Source organism: Salmo salar, chromosome ssa11, assembly GCF_905237065.1.
Source record: "Salmo salar chromosome ssa11, Ssal_v3.1, whole genome shotgun sequence".
Lineage (NCBI taxonomy): Eukaryota > Metazoa > Chordata > Actinopteri > Salmoniformes > Salmonidae > Salmo > Salmo salar.
In genome coordinates, this window is record NC_059452.1 from 37,874,094 (window position 1) to 37,899,093 (window position 25,000).

At 48.7% G+C, this 25,000-nt stretch overlaps 1 protein-coding gene across 4 annotated transcripts in view; it reads right to left on the minus strand.

Annotated features, from left to right (window-relative positions):
* Nucleotides 1-25,000, minus strand: part of LOC106562743 (UPF0606 protein KIAA1549L) — a 137,810-nt gene that overhangs the window by 23,554 nt on the left and 89,256 nt on the right. For all 4 annotated transcript variants that reach the window (XM_045689495.1, XM_045689493.1, XM_045689492.1 and 1 more), the window contains 3 exons: nt 23,427-23,590; nt 23,058-23,096; nt 12,267-12,466 (listed from right to left, as the gene is read on the minus strand). In XM_045689495.1, coding sequence (XP_045545451.1) covers nt 12,267-12,466; nt 23,058-23,096; nt 23,427-23,590 — 403 coding nt within the window. The remainder of the gene's footprint in view (nt 1-12,266; nt 12,467-23,057; nt 23,097-23,426; nt 23,591-25,000) is intronic.

Sequence of the window (25,000 nt, forward strand, 5' to 3'; positions counted from 1 at the left end):
TGGTGTGGGGGGTGGTGGTGGTGGTGATGGAGTGGGGGGTGGTGGTGATGGAGTGGGGGGTGGTGGTGGTGAGGGTGTGGGGGATGGTGGTGTGGGGGGTGGTGGTAGTGGTGGTGATGGAGTGGGGGGTGGTGGTGGTGGTAGTGATGGTGTGGGGGTGGTGGTGATGGTGTAGGGGGTGGTGGTAGTGGTGATGCTGTGGGGAGTGGTGGTGGTGGTAGTGGTGATGGTGTGGGGGTGGTGGTGGTGATGGTGTGGGGGGTGGTGGTGATGGTGTGGGGGTGGTGGTGATGGTGATGGTGTGGGGGGTGGTGGTGGTGGTGATGTGTGGGGGTGGTGGTGATGGTGTGGGGGGTGGTAGTGGTGGTGGTGGTGTGGGGGTGATGGTGTGGGGGTGGTGGTGATGGAGTGGGGGGTGGTGGTGGTGGTAGTGATGGTGTGGGGGTGGTGGTGATGGTGTAGGGGGTGGTGGTAGTGGTAGTGGTGATGCTGTGGGGAGTGGTGGTGGTGGTGGTGGTGGTGATGGTGTGGGGGGTGGTGGTGGTGATGGTGTGGGGGGTGGTGGTGATGGTGATGGTGTGGGGGGTGGTGGTGATGTGTGGGGGGTGGTGGTGATGGTGTGGGGGGTGGTAGTGGTGGTGGTGGTGTGGGGGTGATGGTGATGGTGTGGGTAGTGGTGGTGGTGATGGTGGTGATGGTGTGGGGGGTGGTGGTGGTGATGGTGTGGTGGTAGTCTTCCTTATTCAGTCTCTCAGTATATTGCCTATGTGTGTGAATCAGCAGTGAGACAATAGTTTTGCACAGACAGTGTGCTATGAATGTGCTGGGGAATGCAAGTCATGAGTGGAAAAGGCTGTGATGATGTCACCAAGTGGATAAGGCTGTGATGATGTCACCAAGTGGATAAGGCTGTGATGATGTCACCAAGTGGATAAGGCTGTGATGATGTCACCAGTGGATAAGGCTATGATGATGTCACCAGTGGATAAGGCTGTGATGATGTCACCAAAGTGGATAATAGATGCTGTTAAGGGGTCGATTGAACAGTGTTCTATTGACCAGACTGGCGCCCTTTCAACAAATCTGATCTAACAAGATACGATATTCGTCAAATCTTTCATGATATATATATATATTTTTAATTATCCCCAATTTCGTGGTATCCAATTGGTAGTTACAGTCTTGTCTCATGGCTGCAACTCCCGTACGGACTCAGGAGAGGCGAATGTCGAGAGCAGTGCATCCTCCGCAACAACCCAGCCAAGCCGTAATGCTTCTTGCCACAATGCTCACTTAACCTGGAAGCCAGCCGCACCAATGTGTCGCAGGAAACAGCGTATACCTGGCGACATTGTCAGCGTGCACTGCGCCCGGCCCGCCACAGGAGTCGCTAGTGCGTGATGGGACGAGGACATCCCTGCGGGCCAAACCCTCCCCTAACCCGGATGACGCTGGGCCAATTGTGCGCCGTCCCATGGGTCTCCCGGTCGCGGCCGGCTTCGACAGAGCCTGGACTCAAACCCAGAATCTCTAGTGGCACAGCTAGCACTGCGATGCAGAGCCTTAGACCACTGCGCCACTCGGGAGGCACATCTTTCATGCGGTAAAGAGGTCAATCGAACTCAACCAAAACAATGGAATTCCCATGGAAACACATGGGGAAAGGGTTGTGGGGGAAAGATCCAATATCTCACATTATGTTGAAGTAAAAATCAGAGTATAATGCTTCTATGGATGTCAACCCCAACACATGTTCATGTCATCGTCACCAATCAACCAATCAATTACAGTTAAAAATGACTTTGACTACCACCACCGATTAACCAGCTTATACAAACAGGAGTTAGCGTTTTGCATTCTTCTAAAACTGAAAATAAACAACTTATGCAGCAAAAACAGCCAAATATATCCAAATCGGACTTAAGTAACCACATTGTGGGCCTGTTACAACATATAATCATCTATGCTGTGATGATGTCACCAAAGTGGATAAGGCTGTGATGATGACACCAAGCTGCTGTTTGTCTTGAATCAGCTAAAGCCTCTCTAAAAACAGTTCCAGTGGCAGTCACAACAACACACCAGCCCAACCATGAATGAGAAGCCAAAGATAACAGGAATCACTTTGTTGACGGTGAGAAGGATCAGAACCTTGAGTTCAGGGTCACAAGATGCTCCAAAAACAATCCCTTTATCTGTTTCATATTCTAAACTTCACCAGAACCAATCCTCATTCCATCCTTGTCCTCCTGCAGCATTGTGAAAAATGAAGTCCTTTTCTGCTCCCTCGTAGAACAATTTGAGCTGTGGTGGTGGTGGTAGTGGTGATGGTGTGGGGGTGGTGGTGGTGGTGGTGATGGTGTGGGGGGTGGTGGTGATGGTGTGGGGGGTGGTGGTGATGGTGATGGTGTGGGGGGTGGTGGTGGTGGTGGTGATGTGTGGGGGGTGGTGGTGATGGTGTGGGGGGTGGTAGTGGTGGTGGTGGTGGTGGTGTGGGGGTGATGGTGTGGGGGTGGTGGTGATGGAGTGGGGGGTGGTGGTGGTGGTAGTGATGGTGTGGGGGTGGTGGTGATGGTGTAGGGGGTGGTGGTAGTGGTAGTGGTGATGCTGTGGGGAGTGGTGGTGGTGGTGGTGGTGATGGTGTGGGGGGTGGTGGTGATGTGTGGGGGTGGTGGTGATGGTGTGGGGGGTGGTAGTGGTGTGGGGGTGATGGTGATGGTGTGGGTAGTGGTGGTGGTGATGGTGGTGATGGTGTGGGGGGTGGTGGTGATGGTGTGGGGGGCGGTGGTGGTGAGGGGGGTGGTGGTGATGGTGATGGTGTGGGGGGTGGTGGTGGTGGTGATGTGTGGGGGGTGGTAGTGGTGGTGGTGATGGTGATGGTGTGGGTAGTGGTGGTGGTGATGGTGTGGGTAGTGGTGGTAGTGGTGGTGTGGGGGTGGTGGTGATGGTGTGGGGGATGGTGGTGTTGGTGGTGGTGTGGGGTGGTGGTGATGGAGTGGGGGGTGGTGGTGGTGGTAGTGATGGTGTGGGGGTGGTGGTGATGGTGTAGGGGGTGGTGGTAGTGGTAGTGGTGATGCTGTGGGGAGTGGTGGTGGTGGTGGTGGTGATGGTGTGGGGGGTGGTGGTGATGTGTGGGGGTGGTGGTGATGGTGTGGGGGGTGGTAGTGGTGGTGGTGGTGTGGGGGTGATGGAGATGGTGTGGGTAGTGGTGGTGGTGATGGTGATGGTGTGGGGGGTGGTGGTGATGGTGTGGGGGGGTGGTGGTGGTGAGGGGGGTGGTGGTGATGGTGATGGTGTGGGGGTGGTGGTGGTGGTGATGTGTGGGGGGTGGTAGTGGTGGTGGTGATGGTGATGGTGTGGGTAGTGGTGGTAGTGGTGGTGTGGGGGTGGTGGTGATGGTGTGGGGGGATGGTGGTGATGGTGATGGTGTGGGGGGTGGTGGTGGTGGTGATGTGTGGGGGGTGGTGGTGATGGTGTGGGGGGTGGTAGTGGTGGTGGTGGTGTGGGGGTGATGGTGTGGGGGTGGTGGTGATGGAGTGGGGGTGGTGGTGGTGGTAGTGATGGTGTGGGGGTGGTGGTGATGGTGTAGGGGGTGGTGGTAGTGGTAGTGGTGATGCTGTGGGGAGTGGTGGTGGTGGTGGTGGTGATGGTGTGTGGGGTGGTGGTGATGTGTGGGGGGTGGTGGTGATGGTGTGGGGGGTGGTAGTGGTGTGGGGGTGATGGTGATGGTGTGGGTAGTGGTGGTGGTGATGGTGGTGATGGTGTGGGGGGGTGGTGGTGGTGATGGTGTGGGGGGTGGTGGTGATGGTGTGGGGGCGGTGGTGGTGAGGGGGGTGGTGGTGATGGTGATGGTGTGGGGGTGGTGGTGGTGGTGATGTGTGGGGGGTGGTAGTGGTGGTGGTGATGGTGATGTGTGGGTAGTGGTGGTGGTGATGGTGTGGGGGTGGTGGTGATGGTGTAGGGGGTGGTGGTAGTGGTAGTGGTGATGCTGTGGGGAGTGGTGGTGGTGGTGGTGGTGATGGTGTGGGGGGTGGTGGTGATGTGTGGGGGTGGTGGTGATGGTGTGGGGGGTGGTAGTGGTGGTGGTGGTGTGGGGGTGATGGTGTGGGTAGTGGTGGTGGTGATGGTGATGGTGTGGGGGGTGGTGGTGATGGTGTGGGGGGTGGTGGTGGTGAGGGGTTGGTGGTGATGGTGATGGTGTGGGGGGTGGTGGTGGTGGTGATGTGTGGGGGGTGGTAGTGGTGGTGGTGATGGTGTGGGTAGTGGTGGTGGTGATGGTGTGGGTAGTGGTGGTAGTGGTGGTGTGGGGGTGGTGGTGATGGTGTGGGGGATGGTGGTGGTGGTGTGGGGTGGTGGTGATGATGGTTATGGTGTGGGGGGTGGTGGTAGTGGTGGTGATGATGTGGGGCTGGTGGTGATGGTGTGGGGGATGGTGGTGGTGGTGGTGTGGTGTGGGGGTGGTGGTGATGGTGTGGGGGATGGTGGTGGTGATGGTGGTGTGGGGGTGGTGGTGGTGATGGTGTGGGGGTGGTGGTAGTGGTGGTGATGATGTGGGGGTGGTGGTGATGGTGTGGGGGATGGTGGTGGTGGTGATGGTGTGGGGGTGGTGGTAGTGGTGGTGATGATGTGGGGGTGGTGGTAGTGATGGTGTGGGGGGCGGTGGTGGTAGTGATGGTGTGGGGGGTGGTGGTAGTGATGGTGTGGGGGTGGTGGTGATGGTGTGGGGGGTGCTGGTGGTGGTGATGTGGGGGGGTGGTAGTGGTGGTGTGGGGGTGATGGTGATGGTGTGGGTAGTGGTGGTGGTGAGGGTAGTGGTGGTAGTGGTGGTGTGGGGGGTGGTGGTGATGGTGTGGGGGGTGGTGGTGGTGGTGTGGTGTGGGGGTGGTGGTGTGGGGGATGGTGGTGGTGGTGGTGGTGTGGGGGTGGTGGTGATGGTGATGGTGTGGGGGTGGTGGTGATGGTGTGGGGGATGGTGGTGGTGGTGATGGTGTGGGGGTGGTGGTGGTGATGGTGTGGGGGTGGTGGTAGTGGTGGTGATGATGTGGGGGTGGTGGTAGTGATGCTGTGGGGAGCGGTGGTGGTAGTGATGATGTGGGGGGTGGTGGTAGTGATGGTGTGGGGGCGGTGGTGGTAGTGATGGTGTGGGGGCGGTGGTGGTAGTGATGGTGTGGGGGTGGTGGTGGTAGTGATGGTGTGGGGGTGGTGGTGGTAGTGATGGTGTGGGGGGGTGGTGGTGGTGATGGTAATGTGGGGGTGGTGGTAGTGTGGGGGGGCTCTAACTTTAATTTGCATGTTGATAGATTTGACTGGTAGGGGAGGGCTCTCTCTCAGTATTCTACCATTGGGTGCTTTTTATTTGTGCTGTTTTGGGAAAGTGATGTGTTGCACTCCATTCGTCCATGCAAATTGCATCCTGAATATATACAGAAATATAATGAACACCACCTGTTATTATTTTACTCAATAACATACAAGTAGCTCAAGATCATCTGGGGAAGCCTGTGCCGCAAACACTCTACTCAAGTATCTCTTCAGTCTTCCTTATTCAGTCTCTCAGTATATTGCCTATGTGTGTGAATCAGCAGTGAGACAATAGTTTTGCACAGACAGTGTGCTATGAATGTGCTGGGGAATGCAAGTCATGAGTGGAAAAGGCTGTGATGATGTCACCAAGTGGATAAGGCTGTGATGATGTCACCAAGTGGATAAGGCTGTGATGATGTCACCAAGTGGATAAGGCTGTGATGATGTCACCAAGTGGATAAGGCTGTGATGATGTCACCAAGTGGATAAGGCTGTGATGATGTCACCAGTGGATAAGGCTATGATGATGTCACCAGTGGATAAGGCTGTGATGATGTCACCAAAGTGGATAATAGATGCTGTTAAGGGGTCGATTGAACAGTGTTCTATTGACCAGACTGGCGCCCTTTCAACAAATCTGATCTAACAAGATACGATATTCGTCAAATCTTTCATGATATATATTTTTAATTATCCCCAATTTCGTGGTATCCAATTGGTAGTTACAGTCTTGTCTCATGGCTGCAACTCCCGTACGGACTCAGGAGAGGCGAATGTCGAGAGCAGTGCATCCTCCGCAACAACCCAGCCAAGCCGTACTGCTTCTTGCCACAATGCTCACTTAACCTGGAAGCCAGCCGCACCAATGTGTCGCAGGAAACAGCGTATACCTGGCGACATTGTCAGCGTGCACTGCGCCCGGCCCGCCACAGGAGTCGCTAGTGCGTGATGGGACGAGGACATCCCTGCGGGCCAAACCCTCCCCTAACCCGGATGACGCTGGGCCAATTGTGCGCCGTCCCATGGGTCTCCCGGTCGCGGCCGGCTTCGACAGAGCCTGGACTCAAACCCAGAATCTCTAGTGGCACAGCTAGCACTGCGATGCAGAGCCTTAGACCACTGCGCCACTCGGGAGGCACATCTTTCATGCGGTAAAGAGGTCAATCGAACTCAACCAAAACAATGGAATTCCCATGGAAACACATGGGGAAAGGGTTGTGGGGAAAGATCCAATATCTCACATTATGTTGAAGTAAAAATCAGAGTATAATGCTTCTATGGATGTCAACCCCAACACATGTTCATGTCATCGTCACCAATCAACCAATCAATTACAGTTAAAAATGACTTTGACTACCACCACCGATTAACCAGCTTATACAAACAGGAGTTAGCGTTTTGCATTCTTCTAAAACTGAAAATAAACAACTTATGCAGCAAAAACAGCCAAATATATCCAAATCGGACTTAAGTAACCACATTGTGGGCCTGTTACAACATATAATCATCTATGCTGTGATGATGTCACCAAAGTGGATAAGGCTGTGATGATGACACCAAGCTGCTGTTTGTCTTGAATCAGCTAAAGCCTCTCTAAAAACAGTTCCAGTGGCAGTCACAACAACACACCAGCCCAACCATGAATGAGAAGCCAAAGATAACAGGAATCACTTTGTTGACGGTGAGAAGGATCAGAACCTTGAGTTCAGGGTCACAAGATGCTCCAAAAACAATCCCTTTATCTGTTTCATATTCTAAACTTCACCAGAACCAATCCTCATTCCATCCTTGTCCTCCTGCAGCATTGTGAAAAATGAAGTCCTTTTCTGCTCCCTCGTAGAACAATTTGAGCTGTGGTGGTGGTGGTAGTGGTGATGGTGTGGGGGTGGTGGTGGTGGTGGTGATGGTGTGGGGGGTGGTGGTGATGGTGTGGGGGGTGGTGGTGATGGTGATGGTGTGGGGGGTGGGTAGTGGTGGTGATGTGTGGGGGGTGGTGGTGATGGTGTGGGGGGTGGTAGTGGTGGTGGTGGTGTGGGGGTGATGGTGTGGGGTGGTGGTGATGGAGTGGGGGGTGGTGGTGGTGGTAGTGATGGTGTGGGGGGTGGTGGTGATGGTGTAGGGGGTGGTGGTAGTGGTAGTGGTGATGCTGTGGGGAGTGGTGGTGGTGGTGGTGGTGATGGTGTGGGGGTGGTGGTGATGTGTGGGGGTGGTGGTGATGGTGTGGGGGGTGGTAGTGGTGGTGGTGGTGTGGGGGTGATGGTGATGGTGTGGGTAGTGGTGGTGGTGATGGTGGTGGTGGTGGTGATGGTGTGGGGGGGTGGTGGTGATGGTGTGGGGGGTGGTGGTGGTGAGGGGGGTGGTGGTGATGGTGATGGTGTGGGGGGTGGTGGTGGTGGTGATGTGTGGGGGGTGGTAGTGGTGGTGGTGATGGTGATGGTGTGGGTAGTGGTGGTGGTGATGGTGTGGGTAGTGGTGGTAGTGGTGGTGTGGGGGTGGTGGTGATGGTGTGGGGGATGGTGGTGTTGGTGGTGGTGTGGGGTGGTGGTGATGATGGTGATGGTGTGGGGGGTGGTGGTAGTGGTGGTGATGATGTGGGGCTGGTGGTGATGGTGTGGGGGATGGTGGTGGTGGTGGTGTGGTGTGGGGGGTGGTGGTGATGGTGTGGGGGATGGTGGTGGTGATGGTGGTGTGGGGGGTGGTGGTGGTGATGGTGATGGTGATGGTGTGGGGGGTGGTGGTAGTGGTGGTGATGATGTGGGGGTGGTGGTGATGGTGTGGGGGATGGTGGTGGTGGTGATGGTGTGGGGGTGGTGGTGGTGATGGTGTGGGGGGGTGGTGGTAGTGGTGGTGATGATGTGGGGGTGGTGGTAGTGATGGTGTGGGGGCGGTGGTGGTAGTGATGGTGTGGGGGGTGGTGGTAGTGATGGTGTGGGGGTGGTGGTGATGGTGTGGGGGGTGCTGGTGGTGGTGATGTGTGGGGGTGGTAGTGGTGGTGTGGGGGTGATGGTGTTGGTGTGGGTAGTGGTGGTGGTGAGGGTAGTGGTGGTAGTGGTGGTGTGGGGGGTGGTGGTGATGGTGTGGGGGGTGGTGGTGGTGGTGTGGTGTGGGGGTGGTGGTGATGGTGATGGTGTGGGGGTGGTGGTGATGGTGTGGGGGATGGTGGTGGTGGTGATGGTGTGGGGGTGGTGGTGGTGATGGTGTGGGGGTGGTGGTAGTGGTGGTGATGATGTGGGGGTGGTGGTAGTGATGGTGTGGGGAGCGGTGGTGGTAGTGATGATGTGGGGGGTGGTGGTAGTGATGGTGTGGGGGGCGGTGGTGGTAGTGATGGTGTGGGGGCGGTGGTGGTAGTGATGGTGTGGGGGTGGTGGTGGTAGTGATGGTGTGGGGGGCGGTGGTGGTAGTGATGGTGTGGGGGTGGTGGTGGTAGTGATGGTGTGGGGGTGGTGGTGGTAGTGATGGTGTGGGGGGGTGGTGGTGGTGATGGTAATGTGGGGGTGGTGGTAGTGTGGGGGGCTCTAACTTTAATTTGCATGTTGATAGATTTGACTGGTAGGGGAGGGCTCTCTCTAGTATTCTACCATTGGGTGCTTTTTATTTGTGCTGTTTTGGGAAAGTGATGTGTTGCACTCCATTCGTCCATGCAAATTGCATCCTGAATATATACAGAAATATAATGAACACCACCTGTTATTATTTTACTCAATAACATACAAGTAGCTCAAGATCATCTGGGGAAGCCTGTGCCGAACACTCTACTCAAGTATCTCTTCAGTCTTCCTTATTCAGTCTCTCAGTATATTGCCTATGTGTGTGAATCAGCAGTGAGACAATAGTTTTGCACAGACAGTGTGCTATGAATGTGCTGGGGAATGCAAGTCATGAGTGGAAAAGGCTGTGATGATGTCACCAAGTGGATAAGGCTGTGATGATGTCACCAAGTGGATAAGGCTGTGATGATGTCACCAGTGGATAAGGCTATGATGATGTCACCAGTGGATAAGGCTGTGATGATGTCACCAAAGTGGATAATAGATGCTGTTAAGGGGTCGATTGAACAGTGTTCTATTGACCAGACTGGCGCCCTTTCAACAAATCTGATCTAACAAGATACGATATTCGTCAAATCTTTCATGATATATATATATTTTTAATTATCCCCAATTTCGTGGTATCCAATTGGTAGTTACAGTCTTGTCTCATGGCTGCAACTCCCGTACGGACTCAGGAGAGGCGAATGTCGAGAGCAGTGCATCCTCCGCAACAACCCAGCCAAGCCGTAATGCTTCTTGCCACAATGCTCACTTAACCTGGAAGCCAGCCGCACCAATGTGTCGCAGGAAACAGCGTATACCTGGCGACATTGTCAGCGTGCACTGCGCCCGGCCCGCCACAGGAGTCGCTAGTGCGTGATGGGACGAGGACATCCCCTGCGGGCCAAACCCTCCCCTAACCCGGATGACGCTGGGCCAATTGTGCGCCGTCCCATGGGTCTCCCGGTCGCGGCCGGCTTCGACAGAGCCTGGACTCAAACCCAGAATCTCTAGTGGCACAGCTAGCACTGCGATGCAGAGCCTTAGACCACTGCGCCACTCGGGAGGCACATCTTTCATGCGGTAAAGAGGTCAATCGAACTCAACCAAAACAATGGAATTCCCATGGAAACACATGGGGAAAGGGTTGTGGGGGAAAGATCCAATATCTCACATTATGTTGAAGTAAAAATCAGAGTATAATGCTTCTATGGATGTCAACCCCAACACATGTTCATGTCATCGTCACCAATCAACCAATCAATTACAGTTAAAAATGACTTTGACTACCACCACCGATTAACCAGCTTATACAAACAGGAGTTAGCGTTTTGCATTCTTCTAAAACTGAAAATAAACAACTTATGCAGCAAAAACAGCCAAATATATCCAAATCGGACTTAAGTAACCACATTGTGGGCCTGTTACAACATATAATCATCTATGCTGTGATGATGTCACCAAAGTGGATAAGGCTGTGATGATGACACCAAGCTGCTGTTTGTCTTGAATCAGCTAAAGCCTCTCTAAAAACAGTTCCAGTGGCAGTCACAACAACACACCAGCCCAACCATGAATGAGAAGCCAAAGATAACAGGAATCACTTTGTTGACGGTGAGAAGGATCAGAACCTTGAGTTCAGGGTCACAAGATGCTCCAAAAACAATCCCTTTATCTGTTTCATATTCTAAACTTCACCAGAACCAATCCTCATTCCATCCTTGTCCTCTTGCAGCATTGTGAAAAATGAAGTCCTTTTCTGCTCCCTCGTAGAACAATTTAGCATTTGCCTAAGGGCCCCCCTGTCCCTGTCAGATGTGGTGATTGGTTGATTCCACCTGCCCATACAGAGACACCCCTCTAATGATTCACTATTACTCAGCATGGGAGTGGAGTATGATGATGTCAGAGAACAGGAGTGTTCTATTCTATTCTATTCCATTCAGTTCTAATATATTCTATTCCATTCCATTCTATTCAGTTCTGATCTATTCTATTAAGTTATAATCTATTCCGTTCTATTCTATTCCATTCCATTCAGTTCTAATCTATTCCATTCTATTCAATTATAATATATTATATTTCATTCCATTCTATTCAGTTCTGATCTATTCTATTAAGTTATAATCCATTCCATTCAGTTCTAATCTATTCTATTCCATTCCATTCTATTCAGTTCTGATCTATTCTATTCTATTAAATTCAAATCTATTCCATTCAGTTCTAATCTATTCCATTCCATTCAGTTCTAATCTATTCTATTCCATTCAGTTCTAATCTATTCTATTCCATTCCATTCTATTCTATTGAGTTCTAATCTATTCCATTCCATTCCATTCAGTTCTAATCTATTCTATTCTATTCAGTTCTAATCTATTCAATTCTATTCAGTTCTAATCTATTCTATTCCATTCCATTCCATTCAGTTCTATTCTATTCCAGTCCATTCCATTCAGTTCTAATCTATTCTATTCCATTCCATTCTATTCAGTTCTAATCTATTCAATTCTATTCAGTTCTAATCTATTCTATTCCATTCCATTCCATTCCATTCTAATCTAATCTATTCTACTCCATTCAGTTCTAATCTATTCCAGTCCATTCCATTCAGTTCTAATCTATTCTATTCCATTCCATTCTATTCAGTTCTAATCTATTCTATTCTATCACATCATACATGGCAGACCACAGCTGAGCTTCACCACAACTCTTATAACCCTGCCTCTTAAAGTCAGCACGTTGTAATTTGTCATTTAAAAGCCTCCAAACTGCCCCTGAATTCCACCTGGCTACCCTCGACTATCCCTTTAACTAGAGATGCCTGTCAACATCCACAGTACAATAACAGAAAACATGGGAAGAAGACTTTAGGCATCTGTGTAGCGCATTAGGATGGTGAGGGTTTTATGAAGATCTTGCCAACATCAAAGTAGGACATACAGTAAACTAAAATGAGGTAAGGAGATAACGCAGTGGTAACATCATTGTCTCATCCAGAACAGCATTAAGGATTTTACCCACAGGGCCAATTCACTCATAATAGTGTTATGGAAAGATATCAGGGAAATTCCTTTAACGTAGACAAAAGCAGAGGTAAAAATACCATTCCTGAATAAATTGCTGTGATTCAACTGATAATAATCTGAGGTCAACTGATCTCAGGAAAGCTCTTCAAGACAAGAATACTAGAGTAAATGTATTCCTGAAATATCTCCCCTCTCTATATTTAACTGAATAACAATAGTCTGACGTGAATGGAGCTCAGCTTCTAGCCAGTCACATCCTCTCTCCTCTGCAGGAGCACAATTGGCTTATCCAGCTCAATAACATCACATCTGATTGGCTCAACACAAAACAAGTATTTTAAACTGTAGCTATATTCCCATGACACCCTCTGTATGGCCATGTGAGGTGTGTATGTGACTTTCGTACCTCTTGCGTATGTCCGAGTTGAGGGTCTTCTTGTTGGCGGTGCCGTCCTGGTGCAGGGCCTTCTCCAGGGAGAGGGAGAGGGGGGCTTCCCGGATGGGCAGGGGCAGCACCAGGGTGTCCTGGGTCACGGGGAGGGTCTCTCCCTCCCCACCCTGCACCCGGCCCAGGTGCTGCTTGGCATAGTCAAACCCCTGGACAGGCTGTAGGGAGGACGAAGGGGGGAGAGAGATGAGTGGCAACAGGTGAGTGATGGATGCAAGCTCTCCGGCTCAATGGCCATCTGATGGCACACACTTGTACACGCACGCACGCACGTACGCACGCGCACGCACACACACACACACACACACACAAGCGCGTGCGCACACACACACACAAACACACACACAGGGTCAGCATATTATGTATACACAGACAGAGACAAACGCACATGTAAAGAGACATACACACATTTAAAGAGACATACTGCACTTGTGAAGGTGGTAAATGACCTTTCAATGGCGTCAGACCGAAGCTCTGCATCTGTCCTCGTGCTCCTAGACCTTAGTGCTGCTTTTGATACCATCGATCACCACATTCTTTTGGAGAGATTGGAAACCCAAATTGGTCTACACGGACAAGTTCTGGCCTGGTTTAGCTCTTATCTGTCGGAAAGATATCAGTTTGTCTCTGTGAATGGTTTGTCCTCAAATCAACTGTAAATTTCAGTGTTCCACAAGGCTCCATTTTATGACCACTATTGTTTTCACTATATATTTTACCTCTAGGTGATGTCATTCGGAAACATAATGTTAACTTCCACTGCTGCAGATGACACACAGCTGTACATTTCGATGAAACATGGTGAAGCCCCAAAATTGCCCTCCCTGGAAGCCTGTGTTTCAGACATAAGGAAGTGGATGGCGGCAAATTATCTACTTTTAAACTTGAACAAAACAGAGATGCTAGTTCTAGGTCCCAAGAATCAAAAGAGATCTTCTGTTCAATCTGACAATTAATCTTGATGGTTGTACTGTGGTCTAAAATAAAACTGTGAAGGACCTCGGCGTTACTCTGCACCCTGATCTCTCTTTTGACGAACATATCAAGACTGTTTCAAGGACAGCTTTTTTCCATCTATGTAACGTTGCAAAAATCTGAAAATTTCTGTCCAAAAATGATGCAGAAAATGTAATCCATGGTTTTGTCATTTCTAGGTTAGACGACTGCAATGCTCTACTTTCCAGATACCCGGATAAAGCACTAAATAAACTTCAGTTAGAATCTTAACTAGAACCAAAAAATGTATCATATTACTCCAGTGCTAGCCTCTCTACACTGGCTTCCTGTTAAAGCAAGGGCTGATTTCAAGGTTTTACTGCTAACCTACAAAGCATTACATGGGTTTGCTCCTACCTATCTTTTCGATTTGGTCCTGCCGTACATACCTACATGTACGCTACGGTCACAAGACCCAGGCCTCCTTACTGTCCCTAGAATTTCTAAGCAAACAGCTGGAGGCAGGGCTTTCTCCGATAGAGCTCCATTTTTATGGAATGGTCTGCCTATACATGTGAGAGACGCCGACTCGGTCTCGACCTTTAAGTCTTTATTGAAGACTCATCTCTTCAGTAGGTCCTATGATTGAGTGTAGTCTGGCCCAGGAGTGTGAAGGTGAACGGAAAGGCACTGGAGCAACGAACCGCCCTTGCTGTCTCTGCCTGGCCGGTTCCCCTCTCTCCACTGGGATTCTCTGCCTCAAACCCTATTACAGGGGCTGAGTCACTGGCTTACTGGTGCTCTTCCATGCCGTCCCTAGGAGGGGTGCGTCACTTGAGTGGGCTGAGTCACTGACGTGATCTTCCTGTCTGGGTTGGCGCCCCCCCTTGGGTTTGGGCTATACTCAGGCTTTACTCAGGATGGTAAGTTGGTGGTTGAAGATATCCCTCTATTCTTGTGGGGGCTGTGCTTTGGCAAAGTGGGTGGGGTTATATCCTGCCTGTTTGACCCTGCCCGATGGTATCATCAGACGGGGCCACAGTGTCTCCCAACCCCTCCTGTCTCAGCCTCCAGTATTTATGCTGCAATAGTTCATGTGTCGGGAGGCTAGGGTCAGTCTGCTATATCTGGAGTATTTATCCTATCTTATCTGGTGTCCTGTGTGAATTTAAGTATGCTCTCTCTAATTCTCTCTTTCTCTCTCTCAGAGGACCTGAGCCCTAGGACCATGCCTCAGGACTACCTGGCCTGATGACTCCTTGCTGTCCCCAGTCCACCTGGCCGTGCTGCTGCTCCCGTTTCAACTGTTCTGCCTACGGCTATGGAACCCTGACCTGTTCACCGGACGTGCTACCTGTCCCAGACCTGCTGTTTTCAACTCTCTAGAGACAGCAGGAGCGGTAGAGATACTCTCAATGATCGGCTATGAAAAGCCAACTGACATTTACTCCTGAGGTGCTGACTTGTTGCACCCTCGACAACCACTGTGATTATTATTATTATTATTATTTGACCCTGCTGGTCATCTATGAACATTTTAACATCTTGGCCATGTTCTGTTATAATCTCCACCCGGCACAGCCAGAAGAGAACTGGCCACCCCTCACAGCCTGGTTCCTCTCTAGGTTTCTTCCTAGGTTCTGACCTTTCTAGGGAGTTTTTCCTAGCCACCGTGCTTCTACACCTGCATTGCTTACTGTTTGGGGTTTTAGGCTGGGTTTCTGTACAGCACTTTGTGACATCAGCTGATGTAAGAAGGGCTTTATAAATACATTTGATTGATTGATACACACATTTAAAGAGACATACAGGCAGTCAGACAGACACACACATTCAGACATAAAACCGAAATGCCTAAATGAATTTTCAGAACTGTAGTTCATGTATTAATGGGACATCTATCCTGTGTCTTGAACTCCATAAACATCGTTTTCTGAAGACATCTTTGATCTCACTTTCTCTCCTTCTAATGTCTAATAAATGAATCACAGTGGGCAATAAAATGATGAGATTCAAAGACTTCTCAAAAATATTCTAATGTAGTCAGACTCCAGCCAGAAGAGGAGAGAGACACAGTGGGGTTTATATACAAGTCTTAAACACACACACACACACACACACACACACACACACACACACACACACACACACACACACACACACACACACACACACACACACACACACACACACACACACACACACACACACACGCACACACACACAGAGGTGTGGATGGTGGTGAAGTTTTCACGCAGACTAAAAGTGCTGGCTGCATGGACTGTCAGAGGAGTGGTACTCAGAGGGATATAGAGGGAAAGTGCTGGCTGCAGGGCTGTCAGAGGGGTGGTTCTCAGAGGGATATAGAGGGGAAGTGCTGGCTGCAGGGCTGTCAGAGGGGTGGTTCTCAGAGGGATATAGAGGGAAAGTGCTGGCTGCAGGGCTGTCAGAGGAGTGGCTCTCAGAGGGATATAGAGGGAAAGTGCTACATCTGCAATCACACAGCATGACAGTATCACTGAGGTGATATTCACAGTATCACTATTCAATTCGTTTTTCCCCAAGTGATGTACATTTTAAAAAAAGTGTGATAGAATGCAAATTCCCAAGGTATTTGTCCATCCCTCATATTGACAACTGGACTGCTCCAACACAGCAAGAACCAGCTTTAGCCCCATAGGTTCACTCCTCAGGGTCCCCAGCACATTTCACAGTTTCTGCCTTAATAACATCCACCTCAATATACTGTACAGACTGGCTGATGGTGCAAAGATAGACAGAAACAAACAGAGAGAGTGAAAGGTGGACACACAGACAGGCAGAGGGATATCCCTTTGGTAAACATAATGGAGTTTCTATCATTGATCCACTGATGGTGGATAGGCTACTGCACTAACACACACACATGCTAAACTACAGGACTGTTTCACTTGCATAGACTGGAATATGTTCCGGGATTCATCCGATGGCATTGAGGAGCTAACCACATCAGTCACCGGCTTCATTAATAAGGGCATAGACGACATTGTCCCTTCATTCCAATCAGAAGCCATGGATTACAGGAAATATCTGCACTGAGCTAAAGGTTAGAGCTGCCACTTTAAAGGAGCGGGACACTAATCTGGACGCTTCTAAGAAATCCCGCTAAGCCCTCCGACGAACCATCAAACAGGCAAAGTGTCAATACAGGACTAAGATCGAATCCTACTACACCGGCTCTGTCGCTCACCAAATGTGGAAGGGCTTGCAAACTAGCACGGATTACAAAGGGAAACCCAGACGCGAGCTGTCCAGTGATGCGATCCTACCAGACGAGCTAAATACCTTCTATGCTGGCTTCAAGGCTAGCAACACTGAACCATGCATGAGAGCACCAACTGTTCCGGACGACAGTGTGATCACGCTCTCCAGAGTCGATGTAGTAAGACCCTTAAACAGGTCAACATTCACAAGGCCGTAGAGCCAGATGGATTACCAGGACATGTACTCAGAGCCATGCGCTGATCAGCTGGCAAGTGTCTTCACTGACATTTTCAACCTCTCCCTGACCCAGTCTGTAATCCTACATGTTTCAAGGCCTCCCGAGTGGCGCAGCGGTCTAACGGCACTGCATCTCAGTGCTTGAGGCATCACTACAGACACCCTGGTTTGAATCCAGGCTGTATCACAACTGGCCATGATTGGGAGTCCCATAGGGCGGCACACAATTGACCCAGCGTTGTTCGGTTTTGGCCGGTGTAGGCCATCATTGTAAATAAGAATTTGTTCTTAACTGACTTGCCTAGTTAAATTAAAATGTAAATACATTTTTTAAAAACACCATAGTCCCTGTGCCCAAGAACGCCAAGGTAATCTGACGAAATGACTATCGGCCCGTAGCAGTCACATCTGTAGCCATGAAATGCTTTGAATGGCTTGTCATGGCTCACATCAACACCTTCATCCCAGACAGCCTGGATCCACTACAATTCACATACCGCCACATATCCACAGATGACGCAATCTCTATTGCAATCCACACTGCCCTTTCCCACCTGGACAAAAGGAGAACCTACTGTACATGAGAATGATGTTCATTGACTCCAAGCTCACCACTAAGCTAAGGACCCTGGGATTAAACAGGGTAGGCAACAACCCATCCACCACGCAGACCCTCAACACGGGGGCCACTCAGAAGTGCGTGCTTAGTCCCCTCCTGTACTCCCTGTTCACCCACAACTTTGTGGTCAAGCATGACTCCAATACCATAATTGGATACCACCGACAACGATGAGACAGCCTATAGGGAGGAGGTCAGAGACAACAACAACAACCTCTCCCATAACATCATCAAGACAAAGGAGCTGATCTGGACTACAGGAAACGGCGGTCCGAGCACACCCCCATCCACATTGATGGGGCTGTAGTGGAGCAGGTCAAGAGCTTCAAGTTCTTTGGTGTCCACATCACAAAGGAATTATCATGGTCCACACACACCAACACAATCGTGAAGAGTGCACGACAATGCCTCTCATGAGGCTGAAAAGATTTGGCATGGGTCCTCAGATCCTCAAAAAGTTCTACAGCTGAACCATTGAGAGAATCTTGACTGGCTGCATCACTGCTTGGTATGGACACTGCTTGGTATCCGACCACAAGGCACTACAGAGCGTAGTGCGTACGGCTGAGTACATTCAGGACCTCTATACCAGGTGGTGTCAGAGAAAGGCCCTAAAAATTGTCAAAGACTCCAGACACCCAAGTCATAGACTGTTCTCTCTGCTGCAGCACGGCAAGTGGTACCGATGCACCAAATCTGGAACCAAAAGGACCCTGAACAGCTTCTACCCCCAAGCCATAAGACTGTTAAATAGTTAGTTAAATAGTCAACCAATAACTACCCGGACTATCTGCAATTACCTTTTTTGCACTAACTCTTTTAACTCATCTAAATAAGAGCTAAATGACTAAAATGTAAACGTCATCACATACGTTGCTGCTACTGTCTTATCTATCCTGTTGCCTAGTCACTTTATCCCTATCTATATGTACATATCTACCTCAATTACCTTGTACCCCTGCACATCTAGTCGGTACTGGTACCCCGTGTATATAGCCAAGTTATTACCTTGTACCCCTGCACATCTAGTTGGTACTGGTACCCCGTGTATATAGCCAAGTTATTACCTTGTACCCCTGCACATCTAGTTGGTACTGGTACCCCGTGTATATAGCCAAGTTATTACCTTGTACCCCTGCACATCTAGTTGGTACTGGTACCCCGTGTATATAGCCAAGTTATTACCTTGTACCCCTGCACATCTAGTTGGTACTGGTACCCCGTGTATATAGCCAAGTTATTACCTTGTACCCCTGCACATCTAGTTGGTACTGGTACCCCGTGTATATAGCCAAGTTATTACCTTGTACCCCTTCACATCTAGTTGGTACTGGTACCCCGTGTATATAGCCAAGTTATTACCTTGTACCCCTTCACATCTAGTTGGTACTGGTACCCCGTGTATACAGCCAAGTTATTACCTTGTACCCCTTCACATCTAGTTGGTACTGGTACCTCGTGTATACAGCCAAGTTATTACCTTGTACCCCTTCACATCTAGTTGGTACTGGTACCTCGTGTATACAGCCAAGTTATTACCTTGTACCCCTTCACATCTAGTTGGTACTGGTACCCCGTGTATATAGCCAAGTTATTACCTTGTACCCCTTCACATCTAGTTGGTACTGGTACCTCGTGTATACAGCCAAGTTATTACCTTGTACCCCTTCACATCTAGTTGGTACTGGTACCCCGTGTATATAGCCAAGTTATTATTAGTCATTGTGGATTTATTCCTCATATTATTATAATTTTTCTATTATTATAATACTGTTTCTATCTGCATTGTTGGGAAGGGCCCATCAGTAAGCATTTCACTGTTAGACTACACCTGTTGTTTCTATCTGCATTGTTGGGAAGGGCCCATCAGTAAGCATTTCACTGTTAGTCTACACCTGTTGTTTCTCTCTGCATTGTTGGGAAGGGCCCATCAGTAAGCATTTCACTGTTAGACTACACCTGTTGTTTACCAAGCATGTGACAAATACAATGTGATTTGATCCTGCTTGTTATTCCATATTAAAGTTCAGGCAAAAGCTCCCTCTTGGGATACTGCTATACTGCAAAATATGGACCATGTCTTTGCATAGAAAATGAACATTGGTGATTGGTTATTGTATTACTGTAATGGTGAACTAACTGATCTATAATGCCAAACAAACTGATACAAACAATAGCGAATGACAACGCATACAGAGGTAAACTAGGTCAGAACAGGGGTAGGTGTGTGTGTTTGCACGTGTGTGTCTGCTTCTTAACAAAGACAAACGAGGTCTAGAAGGTTAACAATGAGACTACATACATTATTAGATATATAGAAGGGAGTCAGGTGTAATGGTATAGGTAGGATCTGTGTGTATTTATACTGTGTACTGACCCAGGAGAATCATTAGTGTCTCGGCTAGACTATTTTTACCCAATTAAGATGAGAACATCTGACCTTGTTCCAGCAATATGCACCAAGAGCTCGTTTCAGAGTACACACACGCATACACTCGCATGTACACGCACGCACGCACACGCATTGACATGCATACACACAGCTTTTAGTCTACTACCGAGTGAGTCGGCTAGGTTGGTTGCGGTCTCTCGTCTCCCTCACTCACAGTAGCCTACACACTAGGCTTGGGCGGTATACCATATATACCCTATACCGGGGTATTTGGAAATAGCCACGGGATGGTTTTTCAATACCGTCAATACGTTTTTCAATCCATTTTTATATTTGTAGCTACTTTTTAAGTAAATACCTGCAGTATGATAGGATATAAAGCAGATCGCGTTCATTTCACCTGTCACATTATTTTACATTATAAAGTGGGTGGTTCGAGCCCTGAATGCTGATTGGCTGATAGCCATAGTATATCAGACCGTATACCACGGGTATGACAAAACATGTATTTTTACTGCTCTAATTACGTTGGTAATCAGTTTATAATAGCAATAAGGCATCTCAGGGTTTTGTTGTATATGGCCAATAACCCACGGCTAAGGGCTGTGTCCAGGCACAGCCCTTAGCCGTAGTATATTGGCCATATACCACACCCCCTCGTGCCTTATTGCTTAATTATAAAGCTTACCGTGGTTCCCCAGAACAGCTGGGCCAGTCACGTGTTTGTTTGTAAATATCACAATGGGAGAAAGCAGGAGCAGGTGAGTCCAGCTGTGTATTGCCAGGGGTTGCGTTTTATATTGAAAGTCAACAGTGTTTTTTGCTTCAATAGAGTGATCAGGGACGTGCAACTACAGTGTTCCTTCACAGAAAATACATAGGTGTAACACATTCGGCAGAAAATATATTCATTTTCATCAGATGACAAAAGAATTTGGCTGGCAGTCACGCAACGCTATTTGGCTGGCAGTCACACAAGTAAATAAGCTTACAATTAAAAAGCAAGGTCTTTTTCAGAGCGCTGTCTGCTGATAGAATGCCTGTCAACCAGAAATTATAATAAGAAGCATTTTACATCTGTGTTTATAAAGCACAGCAAGATATTTCTTATGCATTTTATATTTTTTCCTGCGTGAAAAACACAAAATTCTCAGTTAACGAGACCCCTAAATTTTACTTGATAGTTATCTAAGTAAGTGGCTGAATTAATAAGGTGAGGGGGCATCATATTGTGTTAGATTTCTGCCGCGTTTGAGAAGTCAAAGCCCTATCTTGATTTCCTTGCGTTTTTTTCTCCTCTCTGTTCTCGGACTATCTGCTCCTTCACCCTCTACTCCAAGCTTACCAGGCAGGCCCATTGCCCTAGCAACTCCAGACTCCACACAGACACAGTGTGTACACATGCTGCTCCAGAGCCAGTACTGTTCTTCCTTCAGACAAGTGTAACCGATGTGAAATGGCTAGTTAGTTAGCGGTGGTGCGCGCTAATAGTGTTTCAATCGGTGACGTCACTCGCTCTGAGACCTGAAGTGGTTGTTCCCCTTGCGTTGCAAGGGCCGCGGCTTTTGTGGCGCGATGGGTAACGATGCTTCCGCGGTGTCAGTTGTTGATGTGTGCAAGGGTCCCTGGTTCGAGCCCAGGTTGGGGCGAAGAGAGGGACGGAACCTACACTGTTACATTGGTGCCGTGATCCGGATCATTGGTTGCTGCGGAAAAGGAGGAGGTCAAAAGGGGGGCGAGTGTAACCGATGTGAAATGGCTAGTTAGTTAGCGGTGGTGCGCGCTAATAGCATTTCAATCGGTGACGTCACTCGCTCTGAGACCTGAAGTGGTTGTTCCCCTTGCGTTGCAAGGGCCGCGGCTTTTGTGGCGCGATGGGTAACGATGCTTTGTGGGTGTCAGTTGTTGATGTGTGCAAGGGTCCCTGGTTCGAGCCCAGGTTGGGGCGAAGAGAGGGACGCAACCTACACTGTTACACAAGCATGTGTCAAAACTTTGTTAATTTGCGCAATGTCTCTCACATTCGCTTGACATTCGGCAGCTCCTACCTATATATGTATAACTTTATGTGCTGGATTGCCTGTCTTAGCAATTTGTATATTGTTATAATCTCCACCTGGCACAGCCAGAAGAGGACTGGCCACCCCTCACAGCCTAGTTCCTCTCTAGGTTTCTTCCTAGGTTTTGGCCTTTCTAGGGAGTTTTTCCTAGCCACCGTGCTTCTACACCTGCATTGCTTGCTGTTTGGGGTTTTAGGCTGGTTTTCTGTACAGCACTTTGAGATATCAGCTGATGTAAGAAGGGCTATATAAATACATTTGATTTGATTTGATTAAAAAATTCACTCGTTAGCATATTTAGCTTGCAGCCTCCATGGAAATTCGCTATTACTTGTGATAATTTTGTTAGCATTCTGGTAATAGATGCCCAATTTTGTCTGGCGCCACCTTGTGTACTAAGTTGATAATACTGTAAATCCCAGGATGAGAGAAGAATGGTATAAAGATATGAACATCTGGATACCACCCAACCCTAATACACACACACACAATCGCCTAAACAAACACACCCATCAAATGTAATAGTGACTATTCAAACTTTATTTCAACTGCAGCATATCCGTATCCCTATTTCATATGCCAGTCAGACACCCCATTACCCTGCACTCCTCTAGTAGACATAAACCAGTGGAGGCAATATAATGGCTGAAACGGAGCAAATGGAATGGCATCAAACCATGTGTTTAATGTAATTGATACCATTCTACTTATTTCCATAAACCAGTGGAGCCATTATAATGGCTGAAACGGAGCAAATGGAATGGCATCAAACCATGTGTTTAATGTAATTGATGCCATTCTACTTATTTCTCTCCAGTCATTACCATGAGCCTGTCCTCCCCAATGAAGGTGCCACCAACCTGTGACACACACAGCTCACAACAAGGACAGACACCAGAGAGAAACAAGGACAGACACCAGAGAGAAACAAGGACAGACACCAGAGAGAAACAAGGACAGACACCAGAGAGAAACAAGGACAGACACCAGAGAGAAACAAGGACAGACACCAGAGAGAAACAAGGACAGACACCAGAGAGAAACAAGGACAGACACCAGAGAGAAACAAGGACAGACACCAGAGAGAAACAAGGACAGACACCAGAGAGAAACAAGGACAGACACCAGAGAGAAACAAGGACAGACACCAGAGAGAAACAAGGACAGACACCAGAGAGAAACAAGGACAGACACCAGAGAGAAACAAGGACAGACACCAGAGAGAAACAAGGACAGACACCAGAGAGAAACAAGGTAGATACCTGGTGGTAATATCCTGTAACATCCCTCCGATATGACGTCTGAAAAACAAGACAAACCGTGTCAAAGAGACATGTCTTCATCCATTTCCTCCTCCCGTCTCTCTTCAGTTTGACTGTAGGCTGAAAACATGCACTGCAGAAATAGGCAATGATCTGCTAGGTTTACCCAAACAATAGATTTACCTGACATCTTACCAAGATGAATAATCACTGCACTGGCAGATCATTCTGCTGATTTCAACCTAAAAAAAGCTTGATTTTTTGGGGTAAGGGAAATCAACTCAATACAATAATTTTTTTGCAGTGTGTCCAGTTTTCATCTGGATTTACCTATACCTGGTGTGTGTGTGTGTGTGTGTCTCTGCCCACCTTGACACGGGGGTTGAGGTTGCCCATGGCGTCGGCTTTGAAGTCGCTCTTGTTCTTCCGGCAGAGCACGGCGGTGATGATGATGATGATGAGCGTTACCACGGCGATAGGGGCCAGCACCGCTGCGATGATCCACAGATTGTTGGGAGGATTCTTCACCACGGCTACAAGGGGAAACACACAGGAACACTTTGTGAGAGCACGGATCAACACACACACACAACATATTCCCTCCTATTGTGGTGCTGTGTATAAGAATTGTCATCATGTAATCATCAATAATAGAACACAGTAACAGTGGATATGTTTTACTGAGGTAAAAGCGTCCGCAGGAGAAATGTTCCTCAATGATGGTATTGATGAACACATCAATCAACATCACAGCAGTAGTCCATCCTCTCCCTTCATTATGCCGTACCTCTACAGACACGTCTCATACTGTTCTCACTTCCTCCATCCTCTCCCTTCATTATGCCGTACCTCTACAGGCACGTCTCATACTGTTCTCACTTCCTCCATCCTCTCCCTTCATTATGCCCTACCTCTACAGGCACGTCTCATACTGTTCTCACTTCCTCCATCCTCTCCCTTCATTATGCCGTACCTCTACAGGCACGTCTCATACTGTTCTCACTTCCTCCATCCTCTCCCTTCATTATGCCCTACCTCTACAGGCACGTCTCATACTGTTCTCACTTCCTCCATCCTCTCCCTTCATTATGCCGTACCTCTACAGACACATCCCATACTGTTCTCACTTCCTCCATCCTCTCCCTTCATTATGCCGTACCTCTACAGACACATCCCATACTGTTCTCACTTCCTCCATCCTCTCCCTTCATTATGCCGTACCTCTACAGACACATCCCATACTGTTCTCACTTCCTCCATCCTCTCCCTTCATTATGCCGTACCTCTACAGACACATCCCATACTGTTCTCACTTCCTCCATCCTCTCCCTTCATTATGCCGTACCTCTACAGGCACGTCTCATACTGTTCTCACTTCCTCCATCCTCTCCCTTCATTATGCCGTACCTCTACAGACACGTCTCATACTGTTCTCACTTCCTCCATCCTCTCCCTTCATTATGCCGTACCTCTACAGACACGTCCCATACTGTTCTCACTTCCTCCATCCTCTCCCTTCATTATGCCGTACCTCTACAGGCACGTCTCATACTGTTCTCACTTCCTCCATCCTCTCCCTTCATTATGCCGTACCTCTACAGACACGTCTCATACTGTTCTCACTTCCTCCATCCTCTCCCTTCATTATGCCGTACCTCTACAGACACGTCCCATACTGTTCTCACTTCCTTTAGCAGTCACAGCAATCTGAGAGAAATACAATAATGATATGCTAAAAATACTGTCAAGAAGAAACTCCCCCAATGTGAGTAATAATGAGTGTTATGCCTGAGGCTTTTCATTGTTCTGTTCTGAAACCTACGCTTTCCATCTTAAACACAGAGATAGTATGTCCTGTACACCCACTCTGACACAGAGATAGTATGTCCTGTACTGTACACCCACTCTGACACAGAGATAGTATGTCCTGTACACCCACTCTG